Source organism: Callionymus lyra, chromosome 8 (genome assembly GCF_982586985.1).
Source record: "Callionymus lyra chromosome 8, fCalLyr1.hap1.1, whole genome shotgun sequence".
Taxonomy (NCBI): Eukaryota; Metazoa; Chordata; class Actinopteri; order Syngnathiformes; family Callionymidae; genus Callionymus; species Callionymus lyra.
This window is the reverse complement of record NC_141825.1, coordinates 10,599,257-10,619,957: the sequence shown is the minus strand read 5'-3', so window position 1 is coordinate 10,619,957 and position 20,701 is coordinate 10,599,257. Positions and strand designations below refer to the sequence as shown.

Below are 20,701 nucleotides of genomic sequence, written 5' to 3'. Positions count from 1 at the left end.
AAATGAATGTAACGTGAAATACAAATACATGCTGTTATTATTATTATTATCTTATTATTATTATTATTTAATTCTGAGTTCGGGGGCAGGAGTGGAGTGAAAGTATCTGGATGTTCATTTCTATGTTAGTCTTTGTATCCTTTGTCTTTGTTGTTTTTCTCTGATCTATGTTCTTTGTCTTTATCTTTAGACTTAGATTGTGTCATCTTGTTCTTCCTCTTATGTTCTTTTCTTATTTTTTATTTTGATTTATTTTTTATGAAAAATTGCTGTATTTTCTGTGGCTATTGGAAAAAAAACAATTTCATTTTCATCAATAAAGTTTTACCTTACCTTTTACCTTACCTTACCTTACCATTACATCAGTTCACTATGAAGACACATATTTGGTTCAGTGAAAAAGAAAAGTTTGAATAAGAAGTAAACTAATTTTCGTTTGATTAAAAAAGTAAACATCATCTATTTCCTTCTAGTTTTTTTTTCCATTTGCACAAGCTGAACAAAGGGGACAGTACATAATAAAAAATGGAACATGGGATAAGCTCAATCTTTAACGTTTATTTAAAAAAAGTGATTAACAAATTACATAAATCTAAAAAAAGGATAGAAACAAAAAAGGTAATAATAATAATAATAATAACAGCATGTATTTGTATTGCACGTTACATTCATTTACTTAACAAATCTCAAAGTGCTATGGGTTTAAAACGAGATAAAGACATTTGTAATAAAGACACAGAAAACAAACTAATAATAATGATGATAACATAAATAGCAACATGGACAACAACTTAAATAATAAAAAAAAAGATGACATTAGCAACCATTACATCAGTTAACTATGAAGACAAATATTTGGTTCAGTTGAAAAAGAAAAGTTTTAATAAGAAATTTGAATTGCTAATTCATTTCTAATCTCTTTAAAATCTCGTTGTGAAAACCACATTCATGCGAAAACTGATGTCAATCTTTCCCCGACAGGCGCTTCAAAAATAAAATTTTCTATACTCATTTTAAACTAAGTAAGTAAGTAATTGTGTTAGAAACCTATTGATTATTTGTAAGTTTAATTATGTTTAAGTGTATATGGTTGTAATAATAATAAAATGTGCTTCTTGTTATTGTTCTGGCTATTTCAGAGAATGTTGTGTTGGGCACATGGAAGTTAACGTAACGATTATTAGTAATTTTTTTTCTTTTAACTAAAAAGTATTGTGAAGGAAATATAAATGTAATGCTATACTTGCTAGCTCAGTCTGTTGCAGTGCTATCTGCAATTCAGTTCAACTCCCTCCCTGTGCATTAACTTTGTTTTTTGTTTATGTTCTGTTTATTAGATGATTATTTAAGTTTGTTGATTATTTATTTATTTTTGTTGGTTATTTTTTATTTTCTTGAATGTCTTAATTAATGTCTGTTTAAGTCTTTAATTGTTTTAAGTTTTTAATGTCTGTTGTTAAGTCCTTTCAACCGTATTCATGTTTTGCATCGTGGGTCAGAGAGGACCACAATTTCATTTATGATGTATTTCTACATGCATATTTGACAATAAAAGAACATGACTTTACTTTACTTGGCTATTTCAGAGACTCTGCTGTGTTGGGTGACGTCACAGACAGCGTTTGGAAGTTGAGCTTAACGTAACGATAAATACGTTTTTTATTTCTTTTATTTCTTTTAACTAAAACGTATTGTGAAGGCAATATAAATGTAATGCTATACTTGCTGGCTCAGTCTGTTGCAGTGCTATCTGCATTTAATTTACAATTCAAATGTTGTTGTCGTCTTTCCTCATCATTCTGATCTATATAAAATAAGACTTTGGCCTTTTTTTGCAAAGAATACAACAATAAATATATTGGTTATCATAACAGTGCAGAGACAGGCAAAGAAAACCCCACAATGGGCTTATCTGAAACCTCCACCTTATAATAAATATTCATATTAGAGTTAAATCAACAAAAGCACATGATTACATGGAAAATTAATTTAAAAAATAAACAGTAAATGTAAAGAAATGATGAAGATAAAAACGTAATAAAATAACTGAAAGAACAGAAACTACAAGTGTGTGACTGTATCTCAAATTCAATCAACAAAAAGAAAGAAATATTCAAGACCAATGTCTCATGACCAATAATGAAAGGGGAAATTATTGTTTATAATTGTTCTTTAAAATAAAACGTAACTTGAAGGAAAATGTAATTGAGTTCTATACTTGCTATCTTGCCTAGTCTGTAGCAGTGCTATCTGCAGTTGATTTAAAATTAAAATGTATATAATTTACTGTAAAACTCTGTCAATATTTTATGTAATTACATGTTTAATTTTTAATTGGATAAAATCAAAAATTAAGATAAGAAAAAGAGTGTGTTTATATTCTGGGGAAAAAATTATAGATAAATCTACTCTATAAAAAAATAAGGGTTTGACTTTTTATTTTTAACAATTAAACAAACAACCAAAATGACACAAAAAAAATCAGTGACTTTATCTCATGAGCAATAAGAAAATAATGAGGAAAGGAAAAGCAAGACAAATGTTTACATGGACAATTTGCAAAAGCAGAAGTTAAACTATCTTTAAAGTAAATAAGTAAGTAAGTAAATAATTTTTATTTGTATAGCGCTTTTCCAGACCAGGGTCACAAAGCGCTTAAACAATCAAAACAATATTCAACAAAGTATATACTTTAAAGATCAAGATAAAACTGATAACACAACAGGAGTTCCAGAAAATCAAGGAAAAGCCTGAACAAATAAAAACGTCTTAAGATGTTTCTCTAAGGAGTCAATAGACTCCATCAAACGCAAAGAGAGAAGAAGATCATTCCAAAGCTTAGGAGCAACAGCCTGCTTATCAATAATTTACGAGAAGAACAACCTTTTGCAAAAGGTGAGACACTGTTCCGTAATTTGTTACCTCCAAATATATAATTGAAAATTGACCTCTGCTGGTGAGGAGTTTAGGGAAATTTGCAAATTGGCGTGTTTAATAAAAAATGAAGCTATTTATATGAATTTATGCCTGAGGCGGGAAAACATTTGTGATGAGTGATTTGGGTATTATTATTGTTGTTTTTTAAAAGACAGGAAATTAAACTAATAATTGTCATAGTATTTTTAAACGACTCTAATGAGGATGTGAAGAGAATAGATCAGCAAAGGGGAAGGAGGCTGAATCGCTTGTTGTCTGTTCCTTTTTTGCTATGTAAGTAAATAAGTAAGTAATTTTTATTTATATAGCGCTTTTCCAGACCAGGGTAACAAAGCGCTTAAACAATCAAAACAATACTCAATAAAGTATACTGTATACTTTAAAGGGCAAGATAAAACTGAGAACCCAACAGGAGTTCCAGAAAATCAAGGAAAAGCCTGAACAAATCAAAACGTCTTAAGATGTTTCTTAAAGGAATCAGTAGCTCCATCAAGCGCAAAGAGAGAGGAAGATCGTTCCAAAGCTTAGGATCAATAGCCTGGAAGGATTTCTCTCCTCTGGTCCTGAAGCGTGTGCGAGGAACCATCAGTAGATTCTGATCCACAGACCTCAGAGCCCGAGCTGGGGTGTAAGGCTGGATCAGATCAGTGATGTAACCTGTTGCAACCCCTGATGAAAAATTCTGCAAAATATTATTTTCAGTGTCTATTCCTTAAAGTAATTAAGTAATTTATATGTATAGAGTGCTTTTCTAGACCAGCGTCACAAAGCGCTTAAACAATCAAAACAATCCTCAATAAAATATATACTAAAAAGATCAAGATAACACAGAGAACAACAAAGGAGTCCCAGAAAATCAGGGAAAAACATGCTGTACCTATTTCATGCTATGCAATTGTTTGACGACCATCTGTATTCGAAGTCACAGTAAACATCCAGAATTGCTTTAAAAACCATGCAAACATTATTATCTTGTCCCTTTGTGTCCTCTCAGAGCTGCTGCTACTGCAGAGAGAGCTAACGTCAGGTGACCTTAGAATACTTCTGCAGTACTCACTTTCCTCCACGGAGAGCGCTGTTGCCTTTCAGGGTGCTTATATTTAACAACAAAATAGAGTCGAGTGACGTAGCAGAGGAAGCGGGCGGTGTATACAAGTCCGTCTCCGTCAGAGAAGACAGTCGGAGCTTCCAGAGTTTGACATCCCTTACCTTTTTCTTCTGGCTCCATATTTAACAAAAAAACGAACAAACCCGGTGAGTAACTAAATAATGTTTTATGTTTCTTACTAAGCGTTTTTTATATGAACTATCTTCCCTCTACGTATTGCTTGAAGGCTTCAAAGCTAAGAGACGAAGCGACATCGTTTAAAAAATGTCGCGGAATACACCGGAAAGTTAAACAATTGTTTTTGTTTGATGTAATTTATTTTTTTATAACGATTAGTTAGAAATCGTTCTTTTTTTAATCCTTCAGCCCGAGGACATGTTTAAACAAAAAAAAAAAAAGAAAAAGAAAAAAAAGGCGTGTTGACTTAAAACACTTGCAGTAGAAAAAAAAAAGCGTATCATCTGCTGTGATATGTTATCACCCTTTTACAAAATAAAGGTCACTCATTCATAATGGCGTTGTTTTTATAACTCAAACATAGCTTTTTTTTTGTTGCTATTACACGGTAACCACCCAAGGTGTCTCGTAGCAAGGTTAGTTCCGTGTTATTTAACCGGGTGTCATATATGCTCGCCCGCTTTTTTGAAGGTCAGTGTGAGACGTGTGTCCTAAAACAATCGATCCTCAAAGAATCGATCTAAACTAGATAGATCAAGGTAGGGATTGAATAGTGACGACGACTCTTATGATAATAGTATTAGATGTATTTATATCAATCTAAAGAAGGGGCGAACCGGCGGTGACCCCATTTCGCATACCACGTGGGGGACTCTTTGATCCCCCGTGTACAACACAGGAATTGTGTAGCAGAATGTCACGTAAATACTTCTGGTGTGTAACATTTAAATAAGAAGCATTATTGACATGGTGGATGGACGGTCAGACCGGCTTCTCTTTTTTTTTTTAACTTAAAATAAAAATAAAAATATACGTTGTTGGTTTCCTTCTTTATGAAATAAAATCCGTGTGTTTACTATCAATAGACACGAAGGATTCGGGCGACATGTTTGCTTTCAGTTTTAGCCGGTATTGCAGCGGCGAGTGTGCGGCGACCTTTCCCCCAGTTTCTGCAGTAGAGGGTGGGTCATGTGATGCAGGGGGAGGGGCGGAGCTCTGCTGGAGGAGATCCTTCTTCGTGAACATGAAGCCCTCCATAGACGTGTTCTGTGTGACAACTACTCCTTAAGACACGTCCTGATCGAACCAATATGAAGCTTTATTTTCAAAATGATATGAGTCAGTCAACATGATGGCATTGTAGGACAAAAGAAAACGTGACACAAAACTCCCCCTGGTGCTTGTATTCTTTCAGATCTGTATTCCTGGGGTTACTCCGGGTACTCCGGTGACCCTGTTTAACCCGGGCGTCTGCACCTTCCTGTGGATGAGAGAAAACAAAAAAAAAACCTTGATTATAGCTGATTTAAAATGTGGGCGGCCATGTTTATTTGTATATTGCAGTGGTAGTAGTTTATCTTGAAGAACTGAAATATTACCATTTATTAGTTTACTAACGTATTTTGTGTTGTAGCTATAGATGGATGTTAAGTAAGTAAGTAATTGTTATTTATATAGCGCTTTTCTAGAACAGGGTCACAAAGCGATTAAACAATCAAAACAATATTCAATAAAGTATATACTTTAAAGGGCAAGATAAAACTGATAACACAACAGGAGTTCCAGAAAATCAAGATGAAATGCTGCAAAAATACAATTAAATGGGAAGTAATCTTAGTTTAAAATGAGTATAGAAAAATGATATATTTGAAGCTCCTGTCGGGGAAAGATTGACATCAGTTTTCGCATGAATGTGGTTTTCACAACGAGATTTTAAAGAGATTAGAAAAGGAATTAGCAATTTAAATTTCTTTTTCATACTTTTCTTTTTCACTGAACCAAATATTTGTCTTCATAGTTAACTGATGTAATGATTGCTAATGTCATCTTTTGTTATTATTTAAGTTGTTGTCCATGTTGCTATTTATGTTATCATTATTATTAGTTTGTTTTCTGTGTCTTTATTACAAATGTCTTTATCTCGTTTTAAACCCATAGCACTTTGAGATTTGTTAAGTAAATGAATGTAACGTGCAATACAAATACATGCTGTTATTATTGTTATAACCTTTTTTGTTTGTATCCTTTTTTAGATTAATGTAATTTGTTAATCACTTTTTTTATTGTTTACACGTTAAAGATTGAGCTAGTCCCATGTTCCATTTTTTATTATGTACTGTCCCCTTTGTTCAGCTTGTGCAAATTGAAAAAAAAACAACCTAGAAGGAAGCAGATGATGTTTACTTTTTGAATCTCGTTTTATCACTTCATCAAACGAAAATGAGTTTACTTGACGGACAGGACCACAATGGCTGTTGTCTAATCCTCAACAAGATGTTTGTTAACGTTCCAGAACTCTGAAGTTTGGTTTAGATTTCAGCTCAGATAGCACTTGTCAAGAGGAATTCCTAGATGCACCTGTAAAACCAGTTAGGCAATTGAGAAAGGAGGAACCAGTGACTCCTCCATCAGGTGTTGAATTACTAAAACCTTTTTTTTCTTCTTGACTACCAAAAGACAAACGTTTTCAAACGCTTGGCCATGTTTAATTTTGAGCCGAACACTGACAAGATCCATGTTCAGCTCTTGTTTAAATGTATTCTATTAAAGCCCAAGATACATTTATTTAAAGCCCAACACGTATTTACTGATTATTTTATCCTTCACGACGGTAAACTGTCTTTTTTTTCTGCTTCAGTAAGCAAGTCCAGAACCAGAAGCCACCATGGCAGAAGCACATCAGGCGGTGGCCTTTCAGTTCACAGTCACCCCTGATGGTATAGACCTCCAGCTGTGCCATGAAGCTCTACGCCAGATCTACCTTTCTGGTCTGCACTCCTGGAAGAAAAGATTCATTCGCTTCAAGGTAACGGCTGCTTCAGGTGGATGGTTCTTAAAGGGTTAGAGGGGAAAACTGATCTTTTGTTTCTTCAGACTGACCTGTTGTCACGGGGACAATGCGTTCCCTGTAGAGTGTTCTGTCCTAGCCTTTGGCCGACTTCTCTGTTTACACACTTGTGCGTTAAGTCACTCAAGGCATGATAATCTACTGGAATCTTCTTTAGAATCGGAAACACGGATACTGTTAATAAAGTAAGCCTTTTATAAGGCGTCTTCTACCGTCTGTAACCTTCCACTCACTTTCAACCTTCACCAGAATGGGGTGATGACCGGCGTGTATCCTGGCAGCCCCGGAGGCTTCATGGTGGTGGTGGTCTCCTACATGTCCTACCACAAGTACAGAGGCCTGGATCCCTCCCTTGGATTGATAACAAAACTGGGCCAGCATATTCCAATAGGGTGAGACTATTGGTGCTGAAATTACCCCTTTTTTTGGTAAAGAAAAAATCAAATGTTCTAGCTACCAATTGCCATAATTAAAACGTCAGGTTCAAGTCTTATCGGTGCGCCTTATCTAGGTTATGATCGACATTATTGATTAATATTTAACTGACCAGCAGTGTAAGGAATTTGTCGGCCTCCTTTTTATTTACTGCTGTTAATCATATAACCAGTGTTCAATGATTACCTTGTTATATTGTTCTAGGTAAAGTCAAACACTTATTCAATTACCCTTACTTGAGGGTAAGTCCACGTATAAAGGGATCACAATTACAATGCTTTAAGTTGAATCTATTAAAGTATGTTTAGTCTAAAAATAACGACAGACTAATCCATCATCGTGGCTTATTTCTCAAGATCTAGAGCATTATTTTATTGAATTGTATTGATTTTAATTTGATCAGTTTTTTTTAACAATTTCCTCCCGTCGTTCACAGCAAATACATTTCCACCGACAACCAGATGATCGTCGGGGGTGTGCTGGTGGGCACGGGCCTGTGGGTGACGATCATTATGATTATGAGGAATGTCTTGAAGAGCCTGTTGTCATGGCACGGCTGGATGCATGCGCGTCACGGCTCGGTGTCCTGGTCTGCCCGTCTGTGGATGGTGAGCTAATTATGTTCTTAGCTTTGCTGCACAATCCTTTTGTTACATTGATGTTGACCAGCATTTTACTGTACTTTACATGGGTCACATGCCACTTTTTATTTATGCAATCAGTCAAAAATAAATTGATGTAATCAGTTACTATTATCTTAAAATAACTTGGTTAAATACTGTATAAATATTTCTATAAAACCTGATAAGTTATTAACAGTATTTCAACTTTTGAAGACATAAAGACAGTAGATGGTGTTTTCTTTCATGTTGAAATTGCAACTTGAACTAACTTTTGTATTTGATGTTTCCACAGGTATTGGTGAAGGTGTTTTCTGGTAGGAAGCCGATGCTCTACAGTTTCCAGAACTCTCTGCCAAGACTGCCTGTGCCTGCAGTCAATGACACATGCAGCAGGGTACTTTCCCTTTGTTTAGTTCCCTGTCAATCAAACATCTCGATTAGATATTGAAAGTAGACTATCATTTAGACAAAACATATGAACACACTAAGGTGTCTAGTTTCATTTAATCTAACTTTACCTACTGTTGTGTCCACAGTACTTGGAGTCAGTCCGTCCACTCATGGATGATGAAAAGTACGAACGCATGGAGGGACTGGCTAAAGATTTTGAAGCGAATCTGGGGCCAAGACTACAGTGGTACCTGAAACTCAAATCTTGGTGGGCCTCCAACTACGTAAGTCTGAATCATGAACTTGGATAAATGTCTTAAAATATTAGTTTTTTTTGTCATAGTTCCAAACAAGGAGTTCAAAAATTAGCAGAGATTTGTGACTTAAACACAAGGATGGAAAAATAATGATAAGGAATTGGAACATAATGTCTGCACTAGGTCTCATTTTGGATGTTCATGAATTTCATAATTAACAAATGTTTGAAAATAATTTGTCTAGGGTCACTTGGTCTCTCATTTTCATTGACCTTGCTCGACCTTGAGTCTTCTAGGCTCTCAAAACAAATTTATGAATCAGAGTTTAGTCCCTCTTCTAGTTTTAGCCACTCTGTTTAAAACCCAGTCTTGTCAATGATTTTACTAAAAGTTTGGATATTATAAATGTTAAAACATTTTTTTAACAGGCACAAGTTAATTGATATTTTAGTTCTCATTTGGTTCGAACACATATCCATTTATTTATCTTCCTGTTTTTCTTTGTCCACAGGTGAGTGACTGGTGGGAGGAGTACATCTACCTGAGGGGTCGTGGACCCATTATGGTCAACAGCAACTACTATGCCATGGTAATAAAAACTATAATTGTATAATTGCACTAGGTTGTCATTCCCAACTTAATTTTGTTACAACAGCTGTAGCTACAGTATTTGTTAAGTCTGCTTATTAGATTTGTTTGTTTGTTGTTTATCTGCAATTATCCTGGAGTGATTAATCCCATTGACAAAATCATTTTTTATTTGTAGGCTGACAAAGATTGAAGTAAAATGGATTAATCCTGTACTGATTAAAAATAAAATGTGTAAAATGTAAGGCACAGTTTTCCTGGTGAGATATTTTAATTGTGTTACTTAACTGACGTGACATAATGGTTGATACAATTATGAGGCTTACAAATACTGGTTAATGGATTTTTTTCATCCCACAAATACCACTATGGACAAATCAATAAGCATGTCGAGCGGTTTCATTCTAACCTCTTGCTTGTTGCTGATGATGGTCCTTGTTAGAGTGTCATCCTTTTGACAAGTGAAGAAAAGTCAGCACAGCGTTACTTTAACACAAACGTCTCAATAAACGCTGGGCAAGTTCATACTTGTCTTCCCAAACCTTGGTCAAACACTACCAACAGTGTAAGGTCTGGTGCTGCATCCTTTTCTTTCTTTTCAGTTAAACAATTTCTCAATCCCTAAAGGACTTCCTGTACGTGTTCCCTACATCGGTGCAGGCGGCCAGAGCAGCAAACGCCATCCATGCTATCATGATCTACAGGAGGAAACTAGACAGAGCACAGATCAAACCAGTGAGTACAGATGCCTCATTTCAACTTTTATTTGGAGTCTCTAACTGTAAATAACTGCTTAAGCTGTTTGTATGAACTTCACAGTGCGGCTTAAGTTTTGCTCTGTGCCTTGCTTTAGTGTTTGTTGTGTATTTACAAGCGTAAAGTGCTAGCTTTTTGAAAGAGTGCTAATCCAACCGTGGCAGTATTTCTAAGAAAGCCTTTGAGAATTTCAGGCTTAAAAAGAAGTTCACAGATTTTGGAAGTCGAGAGAAAATGTTTCTTCATGACCGGTCTTGATAAGAGACCCTCATTGAGTGCTTTGATGTTTGGGTTAAGGACCCCTGATACAGCTTTAAAAGAGCTGCTGGAATCAACTTTATCCTCTCGTTCTTAGTCATCGCCAGTATATTGCAGGATTAATTTGATCCTTTAGTTTCTGAGGATGTAATGACTGTCGCGATCGGAAGTTTAATTGCAATACAAAAATGAAATTGAATTGGCATTTCAAAAAGTGATTTTTCTTTTAAATACACTATTTATTGAAATGTATAACATGAAGAACTCCAAAATAATGTAAAAAAAACAAACGGAACTCAACAATTTGAAAAGGATATTTGTTTTCAAATGTCGATATCGTGAAAAAAAATATGGCAGTTTGAGTGTATCGATATTTTTTTGCTGCCAACTTTCTCGACAACGATCTGTGAAACGTTTTCCCTTCTGACCACAGATTTGTGTTTGTAAGTGTGCTAACCTGTCGTTTGGCATTTATGTTTCCGCAAGGAACCAAATTGTGTGTGTACTCCAGTGCATGTGCATGCACTATCGCTCCAGCTGTGTCTGACTTTTTGTTCTTTCGCCGTATCGCACGCTGCGTTAGATTTACTTGCTGGCAAACAAGGTTCCTCTGTGCTCGGCTCAGTGGGAGCGGATGTTTAACACCTCCCGCCTCCCTGGTTTGGAGACAGGTAAGATGAGGGCACAACCCCTGCTGTTGCTCTCAGAACCCCCCCATCCTATGCTATAACCATCCTCACTATGGCGGCAGCCATTGGAAATCTCTGACTCCTCTCCTTCCTTCTCACCAGCACAGCCATGAGACAGTCATCTAAATATTTAAATGCTATTTGGTTAAACGTTTGGAAATTTTCCATAATATAAGACGATAAAGCGATCGATCAAGGCTTTGCTGTTGAAATCGAGGTGGTTGGCCGTTGGTTTCTGGACCCTTTTTTTTTTTGTCTGCACCATCCGGGGGATCCTCCCTCTGCTCACCAATCCTCATTGCTCCTCCTCCACCTCCTCTTCATCCATGTTTCTTTCGCCCGGTAGCTGCGGCCGCTCGTCTGTAGGGACTCCTAGTGACGTCTTTTATTTGTTGACTCTCCCCTTTTGCTTTTCAGCTCATGCTCCTAAACACTATCCCCATGTGTTCATCCCAATATGAGCGTATGTTCAACACCAGTCGTGTCCCAGGTGTAGACACAGGTAGAGTTCTATAGCGGTGCTGCCTTCTCCCCTACTACTGCGACTGTACTTCTCCTCAGAACCTTACGATGTTCAACTGAGAGTAATTCTCACTTTTTGATTGACATTGCACGTGGACTGATTTTTCAACCAGTCGGTGACTAAATTGCATGCAAATAAAATGCAGACTTGTTTAAGTGTACAAAAAAGCGGCACTGAGCAAACAGTGCTGAGACAACTCACTGAAATCTAATGCAGTATATATTTAAATACATATTTAATCAATACTTGCTTGCATTCCAGTATAAACCCATTTAATTCACACTAGAAATAACCTTTAAACAAAAGAATGTACTCGGAGAAGTATTGCATTTTAAATTAGATTTGTTAAACGTGATACATTAATTTGCTAATGAAGTCCTTAAGCAATCTTTTCAACATCATAATTTAAAAATATATTTCACTGAATAAATAATCCTCTTCTGCTGTTTACACATTTAAAATTTTGCTTTTTTAAGTTTAGCCTGTTTAATTGATTACTTATAAAGTGAAAAAAGAAATCGGTATGTATATAAATCAGATCTATATTTTAGAAAACAATCTTAGAGTCTGTGTCAGTAAAAAATTAACTTAATATCAGATTATAGATGTAGATTGTTACAGTTAATAAAGGAAACCAAGTCATAGAGAGAATGTGCAGCAGATGACAAAGTGTACACGGTAAATATCAGTTACAGGAAACCACAGTTTCAAGTCACGTGTTAGATTTATAGTTATTTGACTTCATAAGAATACAAATACGGAAATCAAACCTTAAGAGAAAAAAAACTAAAGTATTGGAACACACAACCACGAGAAAATGCAGAATTACAGAATCCATTGAAAATCCTCATTTTAATTAGATTTATCTGACCAAAGGAGCACATATGGTTAAGTCCAGTTTGGTTTGGATGTGAGTTGGCTGTGTTGCACAAGTGTAAGTATCCTTATTTATTTTTTTGCTTCTTTTTTCAATGTTTGTTTGAACGCTTGAGTGTCATTCAAAGATTAGAATTCACACTATTGACTCCATTGAGTTTCCTGTTCCCTCTGATGTTCAAACAAACCTTGAAACCATCCGAGTCACTCATTTAAAATTAACTTTTCCCCTCTTTCCATATCACAACCTGCATGTTTCATTTCAACACTTCCCTTTCTTCCGTTAGCAGTACAATGTTGCCAGAGGTTTAATAATTCTAGTGTAATTCACACTTCATATTAAGAAGTTCAAGAAAACCTTGCGATGGAATTGTTCAAAGATCTGGCAATGCTGACCCGCCTTTAGCACATTCAACACACCGTTATTAGATGTTGTGCTATTTGTTGGCTAAAAGCTTGATCCCCTGCCACACAGACACCCTCCAGCACATGAACGAGAGCAAACACATCGCCGTGTTCCACAAGGGTCGTTACTACAAGGTGTGGATGTTTTACGACGGCCGCCTGCTTCTGCCTCGCGAGATCGAGCAGCAGATGGAGAAGATCCTGGCCGACAAGACCGAGCCGCAGCCAGGAGAGGAGAAACTGGCTGCGCTGACTGCCGGGGAGAGGTGCGTCCCGTTCGAACTGTGGAACTATTCAAATGTCGATCGGTTTTCTAGCTGGTAATGCGAATGATCTACTATCTGGACACTACAGGTGAGTTGCTCAATAGATGACCACAAGGTGTCAAACTATTTTAGTAGTCCAAGTCCGAACAAAGTCCATATTTACCCAACACGACGTACAAGTCCGATTTTTGATGTTTTCTTTACGTTCTTTAAGGCTCATTTTATCCTCATTATCTCTTTATTTATTCTTTGGCCCCAAACGCATTCCGGTTTGACTCGTATTGATGACATCTATCGTCTCTGTCCCTTATCTTAAACACTGGCACCTTTACAGGTCCCCGTGTCTACATCAACATTAATCAACCCTGATTTTAAGTAAACCATCCGACAGGCCACATCAATTTTTTTGATTTTTACATTGGCAAAATGGCAAAAATATTCCTTCATTTGGATTGGACAATTCAATAATTTTAACTTTTAAATATATTTTTACATTTTAGATATATAAATCTTCACGTGTCAAACTCAAGGCCTCGCCAGATGGTTGTCTCAAAATCAATGTAGTTTATTGTTAATATGATGATATAAGATGAGGAACAGAGATTATAGATGTCAATCATACAGAGACGTAGAATAAATAATGAAGGACAAACATGGAGATAGTTCAATTGGATTGAACCTGAAAGAATGAAAGGTCACAATCAGACTATTACTTCCTGTTACCGACAGCTTGGTAAATATCCGTTTAGTTTAGTCTACAATCTCATCTGTTAAAAAAGGTTTGACCGACATGATGCAAGGTACATATCAATTACACTTATAGTAGCAGTAGTCCGACTCGTTTCCAGTGAGGGTTTGACTCCGCCAATAGTTTGACTGAGTCAATAGTTCTCGGCAAGAGTAAGGTGGAGGCGGGCCAGGATGAGACTCTTCCCCAATTGAGGAGCTTGAGTATCTTGAGGTCTTGTTCACGCGTCAGGGGAGCGTGGAGTGTGGGATCAACAGCCCAGGGTGTCTGGGCTCTCGGTTAGAGATATAGAGAGGAAAGTCTTGGCCTCCCTGCTGAAGCTTGCTGCCCCCACGACTCAACCCAAAATTGGCAACGGTTCAGTCATACATTATTGCGTGAGCCACTTCTTTCTTTATGCAAATACTGGTTTAGAATTGTTGACAACCTTTCAATGTCTCTGAAGCCCAGGAGTAAGAAAGGACATCCCTCCTGAGAATAATTATTTTGCCTCCCAGTAATATTTTTCCTGAACCTATTCAGCACATCTTTAGGCATCGCTGTAGCATCTTGTAATGATGACACCTGACTCAGGGATATTACAATGGCGGAAATGCCATCAAAAGACTTCTACAGAAGCTACTATTATACAGTTAAAATGTTCTAAATTTGACTTGAGATTTTGACACGCAGTAAAAGTGTTTTTTACTTCCACTTCTATATACAGATCAATTGCAAAAACTATGTACCAGGAAAACTTCTCAAGACTAGAATATCCAACACAGTCTGTATGTTTTTGTCGCTGCCAGGACCCCGTGGGCAAAGGCCCGTGAGGAATACTTCAAGAGTGGAAAGAACAAGCAATCTCTAGACGCCATCGAGAAAGCCGCCTTCTGTGTGACGCTGGACGACACCGAGCAGCGCTTCGAGGAGAAGGACCCGGTCGGCTCCCTGGATCGATACGCCAAGTCCCTGCTCCACGGGAAGTGCTACGACAGGTCGGTACTGGAGGTTAGTCCCGAGATTGATTAAAAGGTAAAAACCTCGAATACGTTTGTGTTCCAGATGGTTCGACAAGTCCTTCAACCTGATCGTGTTCAAGAACGGAACCATGGGCCTGAACGCCGAGCACTCCTGGGCTGACGCTCCCATCATCGGACACCTGTGGGAGGTGTGTCGAGTGGACTTGTGTTGCTGTTGAGCTAATGCTAACTGGTGTGATCGTTTCAGCACGTGCTCTCCATGGACCCGTTCAAGCTGGGATACACCGACGACGGTCACTGTTGTGGAAAGCCTCACCCCAATATGCCCGGACCCCAAAGACTACAGTGGGACATCTCCCCCGAGGTATGAACGACATTAGAATGTAATCTTTGCTGCCCTCTGCTGGCAGACACTCAAAACTTGAAATCTTTTTTCAGCTCTTTTAATTTAGATTCAATAATTAAAGGTAATTTATAAAGGGCGATAAATGACCGTTGAAAAAAGAGATTTAAAGGCATTTTTAAGTAAATATTAAAATGTTTAAATATATTAATTAATAAATGATATTTATTGTTGAAGAATGCTTCTATTTCTGAGTTTAAACATTTTATCTTTAATAAGTTTTTTAAATTTCACTTTTTCACATTTATTTATTCATGATATTCATACTTTTTTGTTTGTTTTCATTTCCAGTTTTTTACTTTTTGTCTTGAAATGATGGATGGTAATAAATAAAAAGAAATAATAATAATAAATGAGAAAATGCATAAAAAATAAATGCAAAACAATAAAAGGTAAAATGTATATATACACAGAAATGACATAATCTGTAATTTATTCATTTTGACATTTATTCACTGTATATATTTATACATTTAGTTTTGCATTTATACATTTATTTGTTTATAATTTTTTTATGTATGGTCCTTCATAGTAAGCGAAGACCCATTTAAGTACAAATTTTACAAAATTTACACTAAAAATGTGCAGCCAATTCCCTGTTTCATTTAGTTTCCTTTTATCCAATCCTAATTATCTTTCTTATTATTCCCCCACGCAGTGCCAGGAGGTCATCCAGAGCTCCCTCACGGTGGCCCAGAGCCTCGCGGACGACGTGGACTGTCACATTTTCCCTTTCTCTGATTTCGGCAAAGGTCTGATCAAGAAGTGCCGCACCAGCCCTGACGCTTTCATCCAGATTGCACTCCAGTTGGCTCATTTCCGGGTAACTACACGACACTTCCGGTATCACCGAGGCGGTTTTTGGGGGACTACAGTTCCACTTTTGACCAGTAGAGGGCGCTAACGTCTTAAAAACCATTGCACGTTGATCTATGTAAGAATGGGATAAATGCATGTCAGTCAATTGATGATGTTTTGAAAAAACCCTGTAAGATAGTCATTTTTTTAGTTAAATTAACAAGGTTTATTACCTGATCTTCAAACAGGACAAAGGGAAGTTCTGCCTGACCTATGAAGCCTCCATGACTCGTCTGTTCCGTGAAGGCCGAACGGAAACCGTACGTTCCTGCACCATCGAGACCTGCAACTTTGTCCGAGCCATGCTCCGAGATGAGACGGTGGGTTTTGAACGACGTTAAAGAACCTTCTTAATCTCTTATTAATGATGGACGTTCAACATCTCCCCCCCCCCCCCCCGCCCCCCTTCAGATAGAAGAGCGCCTCAAGCTGCTGAAGATCGCCGCGGAGAAGCACCAGAACATGTACCGCCTCGCCATGACGGGAAACGGCATCGACCGTCACCTCTTCTGCCTTTACGTCGTGTCCAAGTACCTGGGAGAAGACTCTGCCTTCCTCAAGGAGGTCCGGCTCAAACCTCTTCTTTAAGCTTTAGGAAGAGTTTTTCTTTTTCTAACGGTCCTGTCACCCGTCAGGTCCTGTCCGAGCCATGGAGGCTGTCGACCAGCCAGACTCCTCTCCAGCAGGTGGAGCTGTTCGACCTGGTTAAACACCCGGAATACGTTTCATCCGGAGGCGGCTTCGGGCCGGTGAGGAAACGAATGAATACATTGTTGTATAGAGTTAAGAGATCGCAAACATATTTAGGTTTTGTAATGTGTCTATTTCTCCCACATTTTATTATTATTATTTTTTTTATTTTATATTTTATCTCTTTTTAATTTTATTTATAAAACAATTTAAATCTCCACTTACAGCTGCTAAACTGAATTTCATGGTACAGCAGCATTTTTACACTTTAGTGTACTTTTACACTCTTTCAATTAGGAAGAATTATTTTATTACTTAGAAGATTCCCTTCATCAGAAAAACAATTGAAGCATTCTATATATTTAAGTGTATGTATCTATATGTTTAAGTAAATTTTAAGTAAAAAAAAATTATATGGAGAATTTGTTAAAAAAAGAATGTGAAAAACGTGTTTCTAAAGTGGTAACTGTCACTAACGAGTGTTTTGACAAGATTGTAAGTAGCGATGCTAAGAGCTAAATTTGCTTAAACTGCAAGGTTTTCATTAGTGACGGTCTGATGAAGCTTCATGAAACAGTGTCATTATTTTCAGAGTCCACTAGATGGCGGTCTCTGCACTATTTTCCTTTGTTTAGCACAACTGTTCTAATGATGCATCACATTTCCAAACCGATGGCGCCACCTACTGACCTCTAAACAACATGGCACTGCTTCATGAAGCTTCATCAACACGTTCCTAGTTTTCATTGTTGTGTTGCTCAAACTATTTTGCGATAACGTTGAATCTTCTGAATCGAATAACTATTGATATTATGTTCCTGTTAATGTGATTCAAATTAAACTTGTTAAAATGCTGATTTAAAACAAAAGGTTTAGAAATGTCTGAAGCTTTCTTTGGAATTTCTTAGCCATCTTTCTTCATACTTATTATTAAAAATATTATGTATCATATATTGGTATACTTATTGTTTAAAATGAATGTTTAGAGATCTCTGTCACAATAATGGACGTAAAAAAAATAAATGGTAATCTCTTCAAGGTGGCTGACGACGGATACGGCGTCTCCTACATCATCGTCGGCGAAAACCTGATCAACTTCCACATCTCCAGCAAACACTCGAGCCCAGAAACTGTAAGTTTACCCCCCGTCCCCCGTCCCCCACTCTTCGGTTTTAAAAAGGAAAAAAAAAAATGAAACCGGAACATCTTCCATTCCAGGACTCGCACCGTTTCGGCAGCAACATCCGACAGGCCATGCTGGACGTCCTGAGCCTCTTCCAGCTGGACAAGAAAACTTTGAAGTGATTGAAAAAAAATTGATCAAATCAGAAGGTCGCGTGTAAAAGGATTCGTTTCGTCCGAAGGTTCATTCTTACTGAAGCTTGTACAGAATCACAAAAAAGCGGGAGGTTTTTTCGGGGGGTTATTTAAAATCGAAGAAAGGAAATGAGGTGGATGTATTTGGCAAGTGTCGTTTTTTTGCTTCATGCGTACTGTATATATATATATGGAGTGAGATCCTGGTACACGGTAGTGCACAGAGAGACGTTTGTATTTATGGGAACGCACGCACCAGTGCCTTAGTGACCCACTCATGAGGAGATGAAACAACAAAAATAAGGGAGGAGAAGACATGCTTGAATCTTTTTGAGACTGAAGGAAGGAATCTGATTTTAAGTTGATCCATGAAGAACCATTTTATCAGTTTGAGCTGCAGCACCTTCTTCGTCTAGTTACACTCGTGGGTTCAATGAACATGGTTAGAGAATGTTGAGCAGTTTTCTTTTTTTTTTTTTTAGATTTTTCTGGCCTTTTTCTGAACTTTGCAGTCTTGGATGTGAATGTTTAAAACGGCTACAAGAAAAAAAAAGAAGGAAAAAATAAGCGTCTTTTGTGCGTCGGATTTATTTTTAAAAAACATGTAAAAATAGATGAATGCAACACAAAGGTACCAGTTCAATAACACACACACACACACTAGAGCTCTTTGTGTGTATTTTAGCCGCATCATTTATCATTGCCTGCCTCTTTTTATTTTCTCTCTCTCTTTTCTCTAGACTCACCGAAAGCATGTTTTTTGTTTCTTACTCAGGTTCATTTGTGAATGACGTTGGAGGGATTTTATCAGTTTGTGTTTGTGTTGATGGAGTTTAAGATGCAGTGCAATGCAACATGCTGGAGTGTCACACACACACACACACACACACACACACATAGGAAAAGACGTGTCAATCATCTATGTGATTAATTATTGGAATGTTCTACTATTTTTTTTTTTAGTTATCTAGTCGACATGTGGTGCTTCATTTCTTACTTTCCCCAGCATTTCCAGAAGACATTTATTAATACATTTGTTCTGCCGGATCTATTTATTTAAAAACGTAATAATCACCAACTTCTGCATTTACGATCCGGACGCAGCCGCACGGACCCGGAGTTCTGTTGGCTCCGAAGACTTGTAGTGGACTTCTAACATCACGTTTACGCTGCTGCTGCATGGCTTTCTGGAAATGACGCTGTATATGTTTGCCTGTTTGCCTTTACATTTAAAAAAAAAAGATGCATTTTAAGAGGAAAGACAAGCAGCTGCTATACCAAAATTCTTAACAATAAAGTGAATGTGACACAGATGACTCTGAGGCGAGTCTTCTTTTGAAAGTGTGTATGGTGCAGAAAAAAGGGACATCGAATGTATTTTATTATAGTGAAACTTTTTATTGTTGAGTGTTTTCTTCTTAAAAAAAGTGATGTACAATTTATCTGATTTATTTAGTCTTCAGTTATAACCTTTCCAATTTTGTCAGATTTATGAAAACTGGACTTCATGGACCGTGTCTTCAACGTCAATAAATTAGATTTAGTTTTATGAATTAACCAGGTTTGCGTTAAGGAATCAATTAAAAAGAATTAAAAAAAAAAAAAAACGATGTATATACAGTATATGGTTTGCGTAAATGAAAATTATTTGGTTCAACATGATTTACAGGTAACTTTTATTCATTAATTTTCTGAGGTTCTGGAATCTATCCCAGCTGCTCAGGGTAATAGGCAGGGGACACACTCAACAGATATGCATACTTTACACAAAGAGACAAACTACAGCTAAGGATAGTGATAGTCAGATGAAGCTTCATAAAGCAGTGTCATGTTGTTTAGAGTTCAGTAGGTGGCGCCATCAGTTTAAAAATGTGATGTTTCATTAGAACAGTTGTTCAAAACCATGGAAAATAGTGCAGAGACCGCCATCTAGTGGACTCTGAGCATAATGACACCGCTTCATTAGACCAGAAAAACATTTATAATTTCTGTTGTGTTGATTATTACTGAATGAAATGGGATTTTGTTTTGAAAAAAGTATTTTATTTTTGAGAAACATCAGCCTAAATCTGTAACCTCGTAAAAATGAGTGAAACAAAATCTCTCATGGATCTTGAAAGCAAAACTGTCCATGAGTAAAAATACAGTTATGCCGACATTAAACTGGTCCGCGGGTGCAAATAAGTTCGGAGACCCCTGATTTAGAGACCTTAGTCTACCTACAGTGGGAGGAAACCGGAGTAAACCGACAGAGCTTTTCTTTTTGGTTGAACTTAGTCAGGCGTAGGTTCAATATAAAAGCTTCATATGTCTAAAACATGTTTTACCTGAGAGCAGAAAAGTTCCTCCAACACGAGATGATACCCAGCATCTTCAGTGGAGTTTGTCGGATCAGGGCGTGTTCATCAAGTCTAATCAATGCAGGGCCGCTCGCAGGCGTGAGAATGTCAGAGAAGGCAAACGCAGGAAGCAATTAAATACGACAGATGTCCGGCTGGTTCGACTCTCTCGCTGCTCAACACTTAACTCGCCGTCACTCGCCTGTTGACAGCAGCACATTTCAACACCACCTTCCTGAAGCTGCTTT

At 37.2% G+C, this 20,701-nt stretch overlaps 1 protein-coding gene across 2 annotated transcripts; it reads left to right on the top strand.

The window, feature by feature from the left end:
• Positions 1-4,071: 4,071 nt before the first annotated feature.
• On the top strand, positions 4,072-19,427 carry cpt1ab (carnitine palmitoyltransferase 1Ab (liver)). 2 transcript variants are annotated; one of them, XM_087798199.1, is made up of 19 exons: positions 4,072-4,191; positions 6,861-7,028; positions 7,320-7,462; positions 7,942-8,113; positions 8,421-8,522; positions 8,665-8,802; positions 9,287-9,364; positions 9,991-10,098; positions 11,484-11,568; positions 12,941-13,136; positions 14,673-14,861; positions 14,929-15,034; positions 15,094-15,210; positions 15,908-16,072; positions 16,296-16,427; positions 16,519-16,671; positions 16,743-16,856; positions 17,837-17,929; positions 18,016-19,427. In XM_087798199.1, the coding sequence occupies exons 2-19, from the start codon at positions 6,888-6,890 to the stop codon at positions 18,100-18,102; spliced, it is 2,319 nt and encodes a 772-aa protein (XP_087654325.1). In that variant the 5' UTR covers positions 4,072-4,191; positions 6,861-6,887; the 3' UTR covers positions 18,103-19,427. The 2 variants fall into 2 exon arrangements, with proteins under 2 accessions (XP_087654325.1, XP_087654324.1); XM_087798198.1 differs by lacking the exon at positions 11,484-11,568 and adding an exon at positions 10,961-11,048.
• Positions 19,428-20,701: the final 1,274 nt, after the last annotated feature.

What these genes read in the sequence shown, in the direction of transcription:
- cpt1ab (XM_087798198.1), top strand. Translation starts at nt 6,888, where the DNA reads ATGGCAGAAGCACATCAGGCGGTGGCCTTTCAGTTCACAGTCACCCCT. An exon ending in GCGCTGACTGCCGGGGAGAG is followed by an intron (nt 13,137 to 14,672) that starts GTGCGTCCCGTT and finishes TGTCGCTGCCAG; the next exon opens with GACCCCGTGGGCAAAGGCCC. An exon ending in TCATCGGACACCTGTGGGAG is followed by an intron (nt 15,035 to 15,093) that starts GTGTGTCGAGTG and finishes TGATCGTTTCAG; the next exon opens with CACGTGCTCTCCATGGACCC.